The following is an 18150-nucleotide window of genomic DNA, read 5'->3' as shown; positions in this document are numbered from 1 at the left end:
GCTGTAGCCTATATCTAACCTGTAAGACTTTGTCCTGTTCACAACTGTCCAGCCCGTCCACGATGACCACCAGGCGAGTCTGGCTGCTTGTGAACTTATCCATGCAGGTCACCATTCTTGTCATCAGCACCACCTCATACTTCAGCTTCTGCATCAGGCCGTCCATCTTGATGACGTCAATCTTGTCTGCGGCTTGGTTAATCCTGGACTGCTGTGAGCGGAGCAAGGCCAACAGAGCTTTGCCCCAGGTGAAGGCATTGCTGATGATGGACAAGCCAACAATAGAGGCAAACGTTATCATGGCTGCATTGACAGACACCGTGTTGTCATCATCGATTCCGTTAGTGACCACCAGCGTGACGCCTACGCCTATACACAGCATCACGATGATAACAATCAGGAAGTACGGGATACAACACAGGGACTTAAACCTCCCCCTGTATATCTCTGTCAAACAAACAGAACTGTTGTTACAACATCATCCAAAGGATTACATCATTAATACAGTTATACATCCTATTACGTCTTTATCAACAATATTCAGAAATTTTGGTTTGATTTTCAATGTTTTCATAGAATAACATCTAAGAGATTGGACAGAGGTCCAGAACACTTTATTGGACCGAAGTCTCAGTCCAGAAAACATATAGACAAATATGCTTGTAGTTGCAGGTTCAACTGCCATCCGATCAACTTTTCCTTTATCTCTCAAGACAACATTTTCATAATAATATATTTCAAAGATATTGTACTTCAGAAGTATATCAGGAAACTTTAGGTAATCTATCAGTATGTGATAAGGGAGATACCTTTACACATTTACCAGTCACTACTATACAAATGTCTATAAATGAAGAGACAAACTGTTACACATACTCCCAGTGCTTGGTTTGAACACCCTGAAGAGCCTTGCTACTAGTACTCCATATTCCTGTTCCAGAACATCTCCCAAGGTCCCTACCATGGCTGCCAGTGACTTCTCTCCTCCCACACTCACCAGACGGGTACTCTCGGAAAACAGGAATCTGTGCACATACAACAACATTCAAGGTCAAATAGAAGGATACATTTCTGTGTCCTGTGTACACAGAACAAGTGTCACGGTCGAATATTTCAAGGTCATATTGAAGGCTTTGTCCTGTGAACACAGACCAAATCTTAAGGTCAAGTATCTCAAGGTCATATATGAGGCTTTGTTCATGTATACACAACAACTTTCAAGGTCATGTAGAAAGCAATATTGGTAATTAATGTTAGCTGGTTGAGTGGCGAGACTTACTTGACTGAGTGACCATCATTGATCTGCTGGGGCCACTGTGCAGGGTTACAGAAAAACACCTTTAACAGCAGCTTGAGTAATAACATCTTCCTCCCCAAAGAAAGACTGATCGACACTGCAATGCGCACTTCATACTTCTGGGCAAGGTGGTACTCCAGACCTACAGCAAAACAAAGACATAGTTCATACACCAGGGCTACAATAAAACAACACACAGTTCATACTTAGACAAGATGGTACAGCCAAACATAACAGATAGACAGGACAAATATATGACATGGACAAACAAAACAGTCCGAGACTAGTATGACTATTAGGAAAAGTTACCAAAATGCAGGTATTCAAAATAAGCCCACACCACCAACCCACATATACACACACCTAAACAAAGGTACTCGTGCTCAACTTAAGGTTGACTCATCAGCATATTCAATAAGAAACACTTGTTAGATAAATGTACTTACCCAGACAAACGTACTCAAAAGGAAACAAGCCGAGGCCAACTCCAAGGCCGTACTGCCAGCCCCAGATGAGGGCCATGGTGACACCCACGACATTATTAAAGATGAGGAGAACAAAGAACAAGGCCCAACAGAATGGAGTGAAGTGTTCCTCTACACTCTCCTTTGTGAATGACTTCATCTCATCTGCAACACAAAACATGTTACATTATCAACTGCACTCTTTGTAGAACACAATGTCTGGTCAAATGATATGTTTGGTCACATGAAATGTCTAGTCATATAAAATAGTTGATGAACTAGTACAAAATAACACTGTTGTGAAGTACCTGTTCTTTAAAGAGAATAACAATGTCATGTTTGAATCTTTTTGTTCTGCAGACTACATGCTACTTTACACATGATACATGTGTTAGTGTTATATCTGATTACCTTGGCACCCTGTGATAGTTTGAATTCTTAAGTATAAGCATTGAAGACATACCTGTGTACCCGGCCCGCTTTGGTTACACACGAAGGAAGGGCTCACTGTACTTACTTTGTAACTTGCTGAGGAGAAAGGACTTTCCACTGCCCCACTTGGCATACAGGCCAACAGTAATAGGTGTGTTGAGGGAGGGGTCACTAAGTATGTCGGCCAGGGCACTGGTGTAGATATTGTATCCCAACAGGTTTTCACCATCATTAGCATTCAGGTTCCCTAAGAAAGTTGCCAATTGTATAGTTTTAGCATAAATCCTATTTCATTGATGTTGATATAAATGTAATCAGAATACAGTTCCTAACCTAATTTTATACTTCAAAGGTGTCTAGTTAGAGGTAAGAATATTTTACTCTTTCATGCAGAGATGCTAAAAAAAGAACAAAATATATTCAAATTTCTCCAACAGTGTCACTAAACAATAACCTTTTTCTGTCAATGTTTTTCATGGACAAAGGATATAAATTTAAGTACCCAGGTAGTTAATTTTAATCATTACAAGCCTTTATATAATGTTATCTTTTCATACAATGCTGTTAGTAGACTACATATCACTAACATATGAGGCTACATTGTATTTCTTTAATAAACTACAATCCTTCATTGTATTAGTAACTGTACATACAATACTACAATGTATAACTAAGATGTACATACAATACTACAATGTATAATGCTAGCTACAATTTTTAGCAAATTGTACATACGATGTCCAAAGATCTGGGTGAGGATGCTCTTCTGGTGGTAAGCATCAATGTTGTAGGGCGTGTCTCCAGCTTTATTGGAGCGGTACAACAGGCGACCATTCCGAGGATTCCTCAACAACAGCTCGGTTATACGTTTACTCCTGGCTCGAAGGGAGATGTGCAGTGCATTGTCACTCCTCTAAAAAACATTAAAATAAGTTTGTTACTAAATATTTTGATACCAACAATTTGACAGTTTTTTCCAGAATTTCACCATAACTTCAATCTGGAATCTTCTTCATCCTGTGGGTTGTTTCCTGCAAATTTATCTGTCTTTTTTAGAAAATATATCTTACCAAAGTCCAGAAACAATTTTCATAAAAGTCACTGTGACCCTTAACCCTGAAACCTACATGGTTCCTTTTCATCTCATTGACAGATACCCTGTGAAGTTTGAAGAACCCCCTCCCTAACCCCCGAAGTTATGTTCAACAAACTCCTGTGTGGACAGAAAAGAAAGCCTATGTGCTATCTATGATGTGTAAGTTACCTTGTCAACAGCAGACACTTTGGCACCCTTGTCCAGAAGGAGACGGACACACTGTTCAGTTCTGTTCCTCACTGCCCGCATCAGTGGTGTGTCCTCATCCTATAAAAAAGTAGGGTATTAATTATAAAGACCCAGAGATTTCTATATTGTAGGGTATTAATTATAAAGACCCAGAGATTTCTATATTAATAGAACCACCAAGAGAGAGAAAAGATAGATGGTATTTGACTGAAAACAGTTATTTATTTAATCACATTTTCAAAACTAAAACTACATTTTGTTTAAAAAAATCACATGCTCAAGGAAATGATGGACACAATTCGACTTAGTTTTGACATGTAATTCATCCAATTGCTGTTGGAGTGTCTTGTTCAGGTAACATGGACATATATTAAGTAATAATGATTATAATAATGTGGATGCAAAGTTGTTCAAATACTCCAAAATAAGCTCTTGTTTTAGATTATCTGAATAGAATATATATACATTTTTACCACATTTCATTTCAATCTAATTTACATTCAGCTTCAATAAAATCACCTTTGTACTAATTTCCAGGTCAGGATTGTTATCGAGCAGTGACCTCAGGATGTCTACATGACCTTTCTCTACTGCCCAATAGGTAGCCGTCTTTCCCTCCTACAAACAAATAATTCAACATCAGGACCATCAGTACCTTCACAAAAGCACTCTATGAATGTGCATACAGTGTGGGATGCAGTCATGCAATCATTATATTATAATTACCCAAAGTTCAAACACACGAGTTTTTAAGAGGTGCCATTCATCAATAATGGCTGAATCAAATTTCAGCATGGACCAGTCAACTGATTCATCTTTAAAGTGTGTTAAAGGAGAAATAGCCAAGGAATAATGACAGTTACATACCGCACCCTGGACATCCACGTCAGCATACTTGTTTAACAGGGCCCGCGTAATCTCAACATGGCCACTCTTTACTGCATGGATCAGGATTGTGTCTCCAGCCTGTGATATAGCCCAGTTTAACAATAAATGATGGAAAAGTTTTGTGAAAAAGCAACCTGGAGAATCATAACATTATCATTGTTCAATCAACAGATAGTATGCATTAAACGGAGACAGTCATAAACTGAGGTGAAGATTGTTCGGGGTTAATTTCACATACATCTGGGTATCATGTATTGTATCAAGCATTGAAACATTGTGCTGACACACTTTGTTAACTCAAATAAGTCCTATGACAATCAACTGCATTGTCTTAATTCTATTTTTAAAATAACATATGTTTAAAATCACATCAAACATTGTTGTCTAAAGAAAAATTAAAAATAATGCACACAGATAAAGGATGAGTGTCTACAAGGCCCTTTTTTGGGCCCCGGTATATTCTGATTTTCACCTCCTTATTTTGTTCAAAGATGTCCTATTGTAGGATATGCGGAAAAACTAAGGTAGAACTTTGACCGAAAGTGGGTTTCTGGGGGTACCAAAAGGACCTTGTAGACCCTCATCTTTTGAAACCGGTGGAACGTTATTAACAGCAACTTTGTTCTTTTTCTATCGATCCCCACTCACTCTGTCAGCGATGTTGACATAAGCCCCCTTGGCCAGCAAGTCATGTGCTATCTCTATGTAGCCCTCCTTGGCTGCTATGGTCAGAGCAGAGAAACCATCCTTAAAACAAAGGAGATTAATATACATGTAGTTGAATTCCTATATAATCTTGTATGTTTGATAAACACATCATAATGTATTAAAAGGATGAATTGCATGCAATTAACAATCTCATTAATGTTAAAAGATCTTGATTATTAAATTATACATGTATAACAGTAATTTTAAATTTCAAGTGATAATCATTTTATATTGTGCTTATGTATCAGTATTCCTAAATGCTAAATATTCTCACAAAAAACCCCTTAAGTTGCAGTCTGTTTTGTTTTTTAGATTTATAGAAATATATGCTCAATAATATTCAGATTAATTAAGACAATTTCATTACGACTTTCGAAATTACCTTATCAACAGCATTGATATTTGGATCATACTCCAGGATCTGGCTGACAACCTCAGAATTACCGTACTTTGTTGCCACCAGCAAAGCGGTCCAGGAATTCTGTCAATGAGATGTACCATGTGTTAAATATCTTTATATTTACATTCTGTATGCTCGGATCCATTGACGAAAATGACATTCATTTTTGCATAACACAAGTGACCTCATCACTGCGTATTGATACACTAAAGTGACGTACACATGACGTACCTGGTTCACGTCCGCCATGGAACAGCCCTGGATGTAGTTTTGATATGCTACTATGAATTAATATTAAACATGATTGACTTGATTTTAATGCTTAAATTAAGTGTGTAAAGAGCATGATAATAATATACCAATTGTATAAATTCTACAAATTAAATTTGAAAAAGTAACTATATTTTGTTTGTTTTGTTGTCATGCTGTTGCTAGGACCAAGAGAAGTTTTACATTTTCCAGCGAAAACAAGCTGTTCTCTCTACTGCATGGCCCCCACGTATAAACAGAAAACAATACATGTATTTGTTTTATCTATGCTTGCATTGGAATATTTAAAGCGATTAAAAATCTAAATATAAGGAATGATATTATTTCTTTCAACATTCATGAGGTCATAACAACATTAGCTCTGGACATATGTACCTTGTATCACATTTCATTCCTAAAGTATCGCCGACTCTACTAGTGTTTCAGAGGTCTGAATTTTGTTGATACCAAAATAGATCACATGATCTATTTTAGGATCCCCCAGGTAAGAACATAGATACCACATAACTTAACCATGAATACCTCTCTGTCCAGACTTCAGTTTCACATCTTAAAGCATTGTCAATAAATTCAATTTCTCTGTAGGGAAATCCTTTCCTAATTTTGTAATTAAACATGTTTAATGGAGATGCTCTTTCAGATGACGGAACTACCATTGGTAGTGTCAGTGATATTCGAACCAGCCACACAAATATGCATAGATTTCTCTCCCTAGCCATGATGCTGACCTCGAAGCCTGTACTACAATGTCTAAAGCCAGTCCTTACCATGCCTGTCGTGTCCACGTTGGCTCCCTCTTGAAGCAGTGCCTCAACAATCTCTAGATATCCTTTCCTAGCGGCCCAGATCAGAGGAGTCGTCCCGTACTGTGAAATATCACCATACATGAAAATATTGTTACCAAGTTGTTTTTTCCATAAATATTGCAATAAACAGAGAACTGATATAACTGTCAATATCATTTAAATTTCTTTCTTTTTTCTTGGAAACCCTGGTTATTTACAATATGGATAAATAAACAGAAAGATTTCTCATATTTATATTAATAAAAACAACATTTACTTAGTTTTCTAAATTTTCAAAAATGTCATGTGAAAATAAAATTTTACGTATACATCTTTTAAAAAAAGTTTACTGGTAACAGATTTCAAATTTTGCAATCTTTAAATATGACCTATTTTTGCGGATATTGCATCTGCTCTATTCATATTGATAATATTTTCACAATTATATCTATGTCCTGTGAATCCCACAGAATAATTAGCATTGCAGTATACAATCCACACTAAATGTCTCTATTTTGTCCCATTTTGAATCAAGTCCTGACCTTGTCTGACATGTTGACCTTGGCCCCATGCTTTAACAGCTCCTTTACAATCTGAGTGTGGCCTCGACCGGCAGCCCAAGCCAGACACGTCATGTTGAACTAGAAATAGAACCAAAGACATCTCTCCTCTATATAATAGTTGAAAATCTTCCACAAGTGTTTAAGAGATCAAATTCAATAGCAAGACTTTAATGTTTCAATTCCTGTTTCCTTTCATTCATTGCTGACATAGTTTTTCCTCAGTTGCTCATTCAATCTCAACACAATGAGATCTTAACAAGGACATGTTCATACTATTAGGTAATATATAAATAGATAATAAAAAAAAGGATTAAATGTCCATGTGAAGTAAATAAATATAGAAAAAATAAGATCTAACGACCGACTAAAAACCTAGCTGCTTTCACCCTTCACAGGGCTCTTCAGGTTTTCCTGAATATACATAGGTATTTATATTGGATACCTAGATAACTGTAATGTTGTCACTATGGTGAAATACATGTATATATTGGAAACCTATTTAACCATAATGTTGTTTATTAGGCTACATCTAATGATCTTCCTTACTAATAATAAAATGAACAAACACAAGATACATTGCTCCCTAAAGTCCTCTTTAAAATCAGCAGTTACAGCGGTTAGTGTTTTAATTTAAATTCTACACAACTAGTATCATTAACAAAACTTTACAAAAACAGAATGGTCAACTGAACACAAAATTACGATAATCCTTACAACACAAGATAAATGTAAGAATGGAGCACAATTTGTCACCTACCTCAGCCTTGCTATTGCAGTTAGCTCCCCTGTCCAGTAGCTCACTGACCACTTCCTCCCTGCCTTTGTAACACGCACACATCAGGGCTGTCCATCCCATCTAACAACGACAGGTCAACAATTAGTTCAGAGGTAACCCTGCTAATATACTTCTTCTTGGATATACCATGAAAATATGTAATTCTTGAAATGGAATTATTTAACCAGAAAATTCTCCTTTAGAAACTCAAAGCAATAATGTATCAGCAGGTAAGGTACATTTTTTTTCTTATTTTCTATTCCTGTTTATTGTATAAAGGGATTCCTAGTACATTCCCCAAATGTACTCTTTCCATGTTGTTGACATCGTTACTAACCATATTTCTGTGTTCAATGTTAACATCCTCACTTACCATATTTCTGTGTTCAATGTTGACATCCTTACTTACCATATTTCTGTGTTCAATGTTGACATCCTTACTTACCATATTTCCATGTTCAATGTTGATATCCTTACTTACCATATTTCTGTGCTCATTGTTTACATCCTTACTGGCCATATATCTGTGTTCATTGTTTACATCCTTACTGGCCATATTTCTGTGTTCATTGTTGACATCCTTACTTACCATATTTCTGTGTTCAATGTTGATATCCTTACTTACCATATTTCCATGTTCAATGTTGACATCCTTACCATATTTCCATGTTCAATGTTGACATCCTTACCATATTTCTGTGCTCATTGTTGACATCCTTACCATATTTCTGTGTTCAATGTTGACATCCTTACTTACCATATTTCTGTGTTCAATGTTGACATCCTTACTTACCATATTTCTGTTGATAATGTTGACATCCTTACTTACCATATTTCTGTGTTCAATGTTGACATACTTACTTACCATATTTCTGTGTTCAATGTTGATATCCTTACTTACCATATTTCCATGTTCAATGTTGACATGTTCACAGTAAACTTACCATGTCTCTATGCTCAATGTCGGCCTCCTTCTCACAAAGTTCGATCACAATTTCCAAGTGTCCCCCTTTGGTAGCACACATCAAGGCACTCCAGTTGTCCTTCAAAAAATAACATAATCATATTTACATAAACAAGTTGTTACCAGAGTATCAAGCATTACACAGCAGACTGACCTACCATGCCCTTGGCACGGACTGACCAAAATGTTGATGTGAATAATTTCCCCATACATTTGCCTGCCTTTAGAAGTAATGAGGTTAACTTGACAAACATAGTTAAAGTTACTGAAAAACAAATGTACTGATCATACCTCGAAAATTTAGAATCATCAAATAGCTGTATGGCTAATATTCCAAAATTATTGAATGTATAACACTATTTTGAACCTACACTTTAAAGGCAAGCTACAAAGGTCCCAATTGTTTATTTCTAATTTAAATGTCTCATCCCCTAAATCAGAGGAACAGGGTGTACGCATGGAGTTAGATAGATGGAATTCTATATGTCAGGTCTAGGTCAAGGTCACATATCTATTACCTTTATATATTGAACAGCCCACTATCTGACGATGGGGGAGTAAAAAGATAGACCAGTTCTACTTACATTGTCTACAGCATTGGTGTCGACATACTCCAGCAGCTCCCTGACAATGTTCAATTCTCCCGTCTCTGAAGCCAGCATCAGGAAAGTCTTCCCATTCTACAAAGATCACCCAAACACACCCTTCATTAGAACGAGCATTACAAAGATCACCCATAAACACCCTTCATTAGAACGAGCATTACAAAGATCACCCATTAACACCCTTCATTAGAACAAGCATTACAAAGATCACCCATTAACACCCTTCATTAGAACGAGCATTACAAAGATCACCCATTAACACCCTTCATTAGAACGAGCATTACAAAGATCACCCATTAACACCCTTCATTAGAACGAGCATTACAAAGATCACCCATTAACACCCTTCATTAGAACGAGCATTACAAAGATCACCCATTAACACCCTTCATTAGAACGAGCATTACAAAGATCACCCATTAACACCCTTCATTAGAACGAGCATTACAAAGATCACCCATTAACACCCTTCATTAGAACGAGCATTACAAAGATCACCCATTAACACCCTTCATTAGAACGAGCATTACAAAGATCACCCATTAACACCCTTCATTAGAACGAGCATTACAAAGATCACCCATTAACACCCTTCATTAGAACGAGCATTACAAAGATCACCCATTAACACCCTTCATTAGAACGAGCATTACAAAGATCACCCATTAACACCCTTCATTAGAACGAGCATTACAAAGATCACCCATTAACACCCTTCATTAGAACGAGCATTACAAAGATCACCCATTAACACCCTTCATTAGAACGAGCATTACAAAGATCACCCATTAACACCCTTCATTAGAACGAGCATTACAAAGATCACCCATTAACACCCTTCATTAGAACGAGCATTACAAAGATCACCCATTAACACCCTTCATTAGAACGAGCATTACAAAGATCACCCATTAACACCCTTCATTAGAACGAGCATTACAAAGATCACCCATTAACACCCTTCATTAGAACGAGCATTACAAAGATCACCCATTAACACCCTTCATTAGAACGAGCATTACAAAGATCACCCATAAACACCCTTCATTAGAACGAGCATTACAAAGATCACCCATTAACACCCTTCATTAGAACGAGCATTACAAAGATCACCCATTAACACCCTTCATTAGAACGAGCATTACAAAGATCACCCATTAACACCCTTCATTAGAACGAGCATTACAAAGATCACCCATAAACACCCTTCATTAGAACGAGCATTACAAAGATCACCCATAAACACCCTTCATTAGAACGAGCATTACAAAGATCACCCATAAACACCCTTCATTAGAACGAGCATTACAAAGATCACCCATAAACACCCTTCATTAGAACGAGCATTACAAAGATCACCCATAAACACCCTTCATTAGAACGAGCATTACAAAGATCACCCATAAACACCCTTCATTAGAACGAGCATTACAAAGATCACCCATAAACACCCTTCATTAGAACGAGCATTACAAAGATCACCCATTAACACCCTTCATTAGAACGAGCATTACAAAGATCACCCATAAACACCCTTCATTAGAACGAGCATTACAAAGATCACCCATAAACACCCTTCATTAGAACGAACATTACAAAGATCACCCATAAACACCCTTCATTAGAACGAACATTACAAAGATCACCCATTAACACCCTTCATTAGAACGAACATTACAAAGATCACCCATAAACACCCTTCATTAGAACGAACATTACAAAGATCACCCATAAACACCCTTCATTAGAACAAACATTACAAAGATCACCCATTAACACCCTTCATTAGAATGAACATTACAAAGATCACCCATAAACACCCTTCATTAGAACGAACATTACAAAGATCACCCATAAACACCCTTCATTAGAATGAACATAACTATAAAACCGAAATATGTATCAAAAGTTATTTTGTGAAGCAGTTGTGTCAGATTTATATGTACATTTAGTAATGTACTTTAAAACTGATTTTTTTTTACACGTTGGGTGATACTGCTTACAAACTAGAACACTGACAGGTCAGTAAGGGCCCCGTCTTGTGGCAATTATATCCCCCATAATCATCAAAGAAGCAATCTGCCCATATAGCTGAGCTTGACGTTTGACATTTGGACTTCAAAAAGAATCCCAAGGAAGCAAAATATACATTTTACATGTACTATGATGTGATGTGTTTCCTTCCACCTCCATATTTGCTGGGCTAACAGAAATGTAATTACCGGTGCAATACTCATTTGTTAGCTTTGATTTGTTTTATTTCACCTTATATACCTTTCCATCAAGAGCCAGGGTCAAAGTCAGAGATCCACTTTGTCTTTGACCTTTGGACCCAAATGACCTTGACCATTAACCCAGTGACCCTGACCTTTGGTCAGTTGACTTATTCTTTAATTCCGACCAACTTTGCTTCTTAATATCATAACAAAATGTTCATCAGTGAAAAATACAAAACTTGACCTTGACCCTTTGGACCCAGTAACCTGGAACTAAGGTCAGTTGACTCTGTGTTAAGTTCTGAACAACATTGCTTCATAATGTCATATCAAAATGTTCATCAGGGAAAAGGTACAAAATTTTAACCTTGACCAAGTGACCTTGACCTTTGGTCAATTGACTCCTTGTTTAATTCTGAGCAACATTGCTCCAAAGTGTCATAGCGAAATGTTCACCAGTGAAAAGATACAAAATTTAACCTTGACCTTTGGTCAGTGGACTCGTTGTTTAATTCTGATCAACTTTGCTTTATCATGTCATAACAAAATGTTCATCAGTGAAAAGATGCAAAATTTGACCTTGACCTTTGAATCTCATGACCTTGACCTTTGACCTGAACTTTTTACCTCAGTGTGTCTCTTTGTTTAATTCCGAACAAGTTTGCTTCATAATGTCATAGCGAAATGTTCACTAGTGAAAAGCTACAAAATTTGACCTTGACCCCTGACCCGATGACCTTGACCTTTGGTCAGTTGACTCCTTGTTTCATTCTGATCAACTTTGCTTCATAATATCTTTAACCTTTGAACCTAATGACCTTGACTTTTTACCTCAATGTGTATTTTTATAAACTGAACATCTTGACCAAGTTTTATGTACATCGGTTAATAAATACCGAAGTTATCAGCCAGGAACAAAATTTGTGGACGGGCGGACAGACAGACAGACAGACAGACAGGCAGACAGAGTTTTTACTATAGGGCACCCGTATCTCCAATACGGGGCCCTAATTAGTATAAATCCTTCAATTTCATCCTCGTGTATAGGTAGCAAAAATCAATAAAAATTATATGTCATTATAAGAAAAAGAAACATGCTTTATATAGTAGAATTTTGAGTACATTTATATATTTTCACTAGCAATTTTTTTGACTTAGCTATTCATGCAAATAAGAATTGCCAGTAAGAACATCACTTATATTATACCTGAACACATTTTTTTATACCCTACGATCATTACAGATGCAGGTTGATATATGTATAATACCAGGATGTTATACATGTACAAGTTTTTTATGTTACTTTTCTATAGGAAATTGTTAATACACCTGTAAAATGTTGCCTATAGAAGTAGATTTTGCACGTTTACCTCATCTCTCTCTATTTCTCACAGGTCATTAAAGGAAGTTGACACTTCAACTATCTAACATTACCTCTCTTCAGGGTTTGTGGTATTATTTTCATGGAGATTGGTGTTTTACCTGTACATAAATATAATGCTGTTTTTGCGCTCACAAGTCATCAGGATGTTTACACCTGTATGATATTACCTGTACAATTATTACTTTACCTCGTCTCTCTCCTCCGGGTTGATGGTACCATTCTCTAGGAGGTTGATGGTATTTGTTAGGTCACCCTTATTTATACTGTCCCAAAGAAGCTGCGCCTTGAAAGTGCCCATCTTTTATACTGATGTTGTTGATTCCCCTCACACAGATGAGTCACTTTTGTCTATCTGCTACGTCCAATCCATCACAATTTCTCGCCTAAAAAAAAAATGTGAATAATTCTCACTATGCACGTAATCATACACAAGTGTGATCTGGAGAAGAACCCTGTGTCTGTGCTGTGTTCTTACATAACACATGTACATATATAAGAGCAATTCCTGTGGATTTGATTCTGTATCAGTAGGTATCCAGTGTAGTACATCTGAAGGTCTACACTCGTTGGCCAGCTGGCCTATGTTATGGTGAAGAGACTCCAGCCAGACACCAAAACACAATCACAAGCATATACCAGGTGCAATCTTACAACTACATATGAACTATTTCATCAAAAATTAATCTCTCAAGTGATGTAATATTTTTTGTGCAATTTATCTACAGCATTGCACAGCTTGGCAATAGAGAAATGATATTAATTATTTAAATTATTTACCGGGTGATATTAATGACATCCTTAGTAAGTTATTACTGTATACATAACAATAAAAATAATATGTAGCCTACACATATATTAAATAAATCAGCAATGTCTACCTGTATAATACATATACTGTATATATACTCAGCAGAATGTGCTTCCTAAACCTTGTAAACGTGTCCATTATGCATATATTTACAGTGAGGACAATACTCAGAAATACCTGAACATCATTTAATGTGTTTCTCAGTCAGTTACAAGTGCTGTGAGAATAGCTTGGTTAGAACTTATATAGGAATGAACATTTATACACTAGTTTGTTAGTTATGTTGTTTTCTTGTTGAAAGTTAATGACAAAAAATTTACAATAATTGAGCTATTGCATATATATAACATATACAAAAGTGAAAAAAAGGTAAAAATTAAGTCATTTTACTTCAATTTTAAGGCAATTTAGTCCTCCGTGTCAGATCTCAATTAGTGAGTGTCAATTATAACTAGGGTAATCCCTCCTGAATGTGATCAACATCAACCAGAATGTGAGGGATCAGTTGATACTGCTGAAAATACACGAGACCCCATATAACTAACAGCTACAACTGTTATATATAACTAGCATTATTAAGAGATCACCACTAACAGGGTTACAAGTATTGCCTTCCTGTCAGTTGACCGTGGTAATATGTGTCAGCATGCTCCAATGGCCTTTAATTTACATCACATTACCAAAGGTCAGAGTACACTATAGTGTACATAAACTTGTCAATTCAATATTGTTTTAAGTACTAGTACACACTTTTAGAGCATAAACATATTCAAACAATAGAATTAGAATTCTAATACAAACCTATTTTGACTATAATATCATCTGCTCAACTTAGCCCTCACCATTTAAGCAAACAAATTGACAATCAGTGTGTAGCTGAAGGAAAGACTAATCTGAATTCCTCGTACAAATATATACTGGAATATGTCTGCTGAAGTTAACAAGACAGCTTGAAAGATGAAATGAAAACAGGGCGAAAAGGTCATCTTCAGTGTGAAAAATATATTCAAATTGCTGGTGACATACATGAGATTGAGAAAAAAAAAGACGCCCAAGGGCCTAAGCAGTCACCTGAGTTATATCATAAGAACTGGTAGCTTTAGTTTATTGTTTAGATGTGATGTGGAAATCATCAAAGGATAAGAATTTGAAAATATTGGTTAATGTTCCCTTTGAGGCCCTGCCCTAGCCCCCCGGGATCGGGCAGAAATCCTAATTTTACAATGGAATACCCTCATTCAGCAAAGATGATTCTGACTAAGTTTGAGTAATTTTCTGCTGAAAATGGATAAAATATACCCAAAAGTGTTATCTCCCTATATAAACTATAGTAAACTATACCCCCTCCCCAAGTACCTCCGAGTCTGGAGAAGAAGATTTTTGAAATATTGGTTAATTTTCCGTTTGGAGCCCCGCCCTGGCCCCAGGGGTTGGGGTAGGAATCCCATTTTTACAATTATGTAGCCACATCAACCAAGGATGATTCTGACCAAGTTTGAAAAAAATCAATCCACTGGTTCTCGAGAAGAAGTTGAAAATTTAAAAAAGTTTACGCACGACGACGGACGGAAAGCGATTAGAATAGGTCACCTAAAAAGACATATAAATTTAGGGAAAGTATGGCACACTAATGTTGTTAGAAATGTGCACACATGCAAATTGAATGCTTCAAAATGACAGTACAAATTTATTGATATTTTTTCGGTTATTTGTTCCAAAATCATTTAGAAGAAATTGCAAACAAAATATAACAGTTTATGTATTAAATTTGATAATTAAAGACATGTTTAGTAACAGTGACCTTGACTATACTGACAAATCATGTCTAAAATCTTCCTTAGCAAATTCGTTTTCAGAGTGATAGTAACAGTTTGTCCCAGAGGTAGACATTATTTATCAGCTTCCATTGATAGCAAAGCTGCATTTGAAACATTACTTAATATTTTGTATATGCAGGTCATCTGATTGAATGGTGCTATAAGAAAATAAAACACATTGGACTTCATGAATTGTAATGAGACTAAATGTAACTAATGTAAGTACAAAATTGATAAAAAAAACTAAAAAAAATACAAGAATATTCTTGTACAAAATTATCAAAGTGCACTCAACATACAAGATATATGGAACTTAATTTATAACCATCAAGAACCATACCTGATAGCAAATATACGTTACCAATATCTTCTGACAGCCATATATTTGACACAGTGCATGAAGACCTGCATGCATACAGTTTTCTATACAGCAGCAGGGGAATGGCATTGTAACATCACGACCAACAGATCGTGCATATACATATTACACGCTATTCAGTCACGTCTTGAACTATATAAATGTACCTACCTGTACAAAATGTATAATCTCCTTCACTGTCATTAGTGCAGAACTTTATAAAACAAAAAACATCACGCAGCTACATTTTGTAAGTGATCCTACAATACACACTGTACGTATACATTCAATTGTCTTTAGGCAACGTCTCTATCCACTGTCCACAGGAGGTACATTTGTACCTGTAACTTAGGCAACGTCTCTATCCACTGTCCACAGGAGGTACATTTGTACCTGTAACTATAGTCCCTGTTATAACCTCACCGACCCAGCTGTTACCCAGACACTACAGTAGGTAGGGATATCCTCCATCAGTACTAGGTAACAGCACAACCTCCTATCTTTTTGAAAGCCACACGATCAGCTGTTGTCACTTATAGGCCAGTATACAGATCCTGTTACATATGATTGTCAGGTACATGGAAATCTAGTCTGGCCCAACAGTTGTTTATTAATAAATTCCCACTATCATTATTATTAAGCCTTTTAACATGTGTTTTGATTCTTGTGCACTAAAAGTTGATACATAGCATACACAGACCATGCATTTTGTAGCACTCTCATTGTGATTTGAAATACTTCAATATCCCATCCTATCACGGTAAAGCTAACCAGCATACTAAAGTTAACCAGCGCCACCTGATAAGTCTTTTTGTGATAGGACATTTCTATTATTACATCCCAGGGTTGTCAAGAGTTAAATGAGGTCCTGTTACAATTTTGATATGTGTACATCTAGTTAAGTTATTCAAGAAAAAGAGGTCATGTTTCCAATAAATCGAGTTAATCCCTACTCAACTTGTGGATTTATTCCAGCATAAAGGTCCTGTTTCAATATATCCCTGCATGTACATTCTGTAAAGTTACTGAGCCATGTATTCTAAGCTGGGGTAAAACTTAAAATAAATTGCCAGCTCAAAACTGTTTACATTTTTCTTTATTCGACACATGACATCAAACAATAAAGCTTACTGAAAAGCTTCAATCCTAAAATTAAGTTTCATAATTATGCAATGTTAAACAAAATGGATGCTCTCATTATCACATATATGCAGTTCTGGGTTGTTGGGTGGTTTAGTTTAAACATATCTTATTGACATATAATATGACAATAGGATCAGTCGGTAAGTTTTTACAACTTATAGATGACTTCTCCAAACATACATAACATATTTACAATTGAGGTCACGTGATGGCATGAAAGATAATATACATTAAGAAACAAACAAATTGATAAAACATATCACAGTGGTCGGGTGGTGCAGTGGATAGCGCACATGCCTTTCACCAAGGCGCCCAGGGTTCAATTCCCCGATCAGATGTAAATCAAAGTGCCGAGAGTACTCAGGGATGCTGTGTATGGAGGATTCAAATAATGGAATAAAGGAGGTGATATATCAGTACAGAATGCATATGGCAGTAAATAATAAAGAACATGTTGTTGAGTAAGAGTCATAATAGCCCATCCCTTAATCATAATTTTCAATAACAAGAGGCCCATGGGCCTAAACGGTCACCTGAGTCTACAGTATTTATTTTTGTTGTTGAAATATGTACCAATTTGAGTAAAAAATAGTATAATGTTAACTTAACTTTGTCAGGACCATGAGCTGATCATTCCTAGACCAATTTTAAGTGAGATCGGCCTATTAGAACTTAGTAGCAAAATAGCGGCCATGGCAGTCAAATTGTATTTCTGATTGACCCGAAAAATAACAACACTTTGTCAGGACCATGAGTCAATCATTCCTAAAAAGTTTCAGTTCAATTGGTCCAGCAGAACTTTACTTTAAGTTTGAAATATGTTTTCAAAATGGTGGCCGTGGCGGCCATATTGGATTTATGATTGACCTGAAAAATAACAACACTTTGTCAGGACCATGAGTCGATCATTCCTACAAACTTTAAGTTCAATCGGTCCAGCAGAACTTGACTTTAAGTTTGAAATAGGTTTTCAAAATGGCGGCCGTGG

At 36.3% G+C, this 18150-nt stretch overlaps 1 protein-coding gene across 4 annotated transcripts in view; it reads right to left on the bottom strand.

Moving 5' to 3' along the window:
• Positions 1 to 18150, bottom strand: part of LOC110442761 (kinase D-interacting substrate of 220 kDa-like) — a 39979-nt gene that overhangs the window by 7694 nt on the left and 14135 nt on the right. The window contains exons 1-18 of one of the 4 annotated variants that reach the window (XM_021486518.1): positions 16191 to 16730; positions 13224 to 13419; positions 9416 to 9511; positions 8812 to 8910; positions 7850 to 7948; positions 7072 to 7170; positions 6512 to 6610; positions 5457 to 5555; positions 5015 to 5113; positions 4346 to 4444; positions 3998 to 4096; positions 3458 to 3556; positions 2929 to 3106; positions 2279 to 2440; positions 1744 to 1926; positions 1280 to 1439; positions 877 to 1025; positions 20 to 447 (exon numbers count right to left, since the gene is read on the bottom strand). In XM_021486518.1, the coding sequence (XP_021342193.1) occupies positions 20 to 447; positions 877 to 1025; positions 1280 to 1439; positions 1744 to 1926; positions 2279 to 2440; positions 2929 to 3106; positions 3458 to 3556; positions 3998 to 4096; positions 4346 to 4444; positions 5015 to 5113; positions 5457 to 5555; positions 6512 to 6610; positions 7072 to 7170; positions 7850 to 7948; positions 8812 to 8910; positions 9416 to 9511; positions 13224 to 13334 (2358 nt within the window). In that variant the 5' untranslated portion in view covers positions 13335 to 13419; positions 16191 to 16730. Of the gene's footprint in view, positions 1 to 19; positions 448 to 876; positions 1026 to 1279; positions 1440 to 1743; positions 1927 to 2278; positions 2441 to 2928; positions 3107 to 3457; positions 3557 to 3997; positions 4097 to 4345; positions 4445 to 5014; positions 5114 to 5456; positions 5556 to 6511; positions 6611 to 7071; positions 7171 to 7849; positions 7949 to 8811; positions 8911 to 9415; positions 9512 to 13223; positions 13420 to 14234; positions 14373 to 16001; positions 16149 to 16190; positions 16731 to 18150 lie in introns of those variants that run through there. The other 3 variants (XM_021486519.1, XM_021486520.1, XM_021486516.1) reach the window with 3 other exon arrangements.

The sequence above is a fragment of the Mizuhopecten yessoensis genome, unplaced genomic scaffold (assembly GCF_002113885.1).
Source record: "Mizuhopecten yessoensis strain PY_sf001 unplaced genomic scaffold, ASM211388v2 scaffold716297, whole genome shotgun sequence".
In the NCBI taxonomy this organism is placed as follows: Eukaryota; Metazoa; Mollusca; class Bivalvia; order Pectinida; family Pectinidae; genus Mizuhopecten; species Mizuhopecten yessoensis.
The sequence above is the reverse complement of the archived record's forward strand: the minus strand, read 5'-3'. Positions and strand labels throughout refer to the sequence as shown.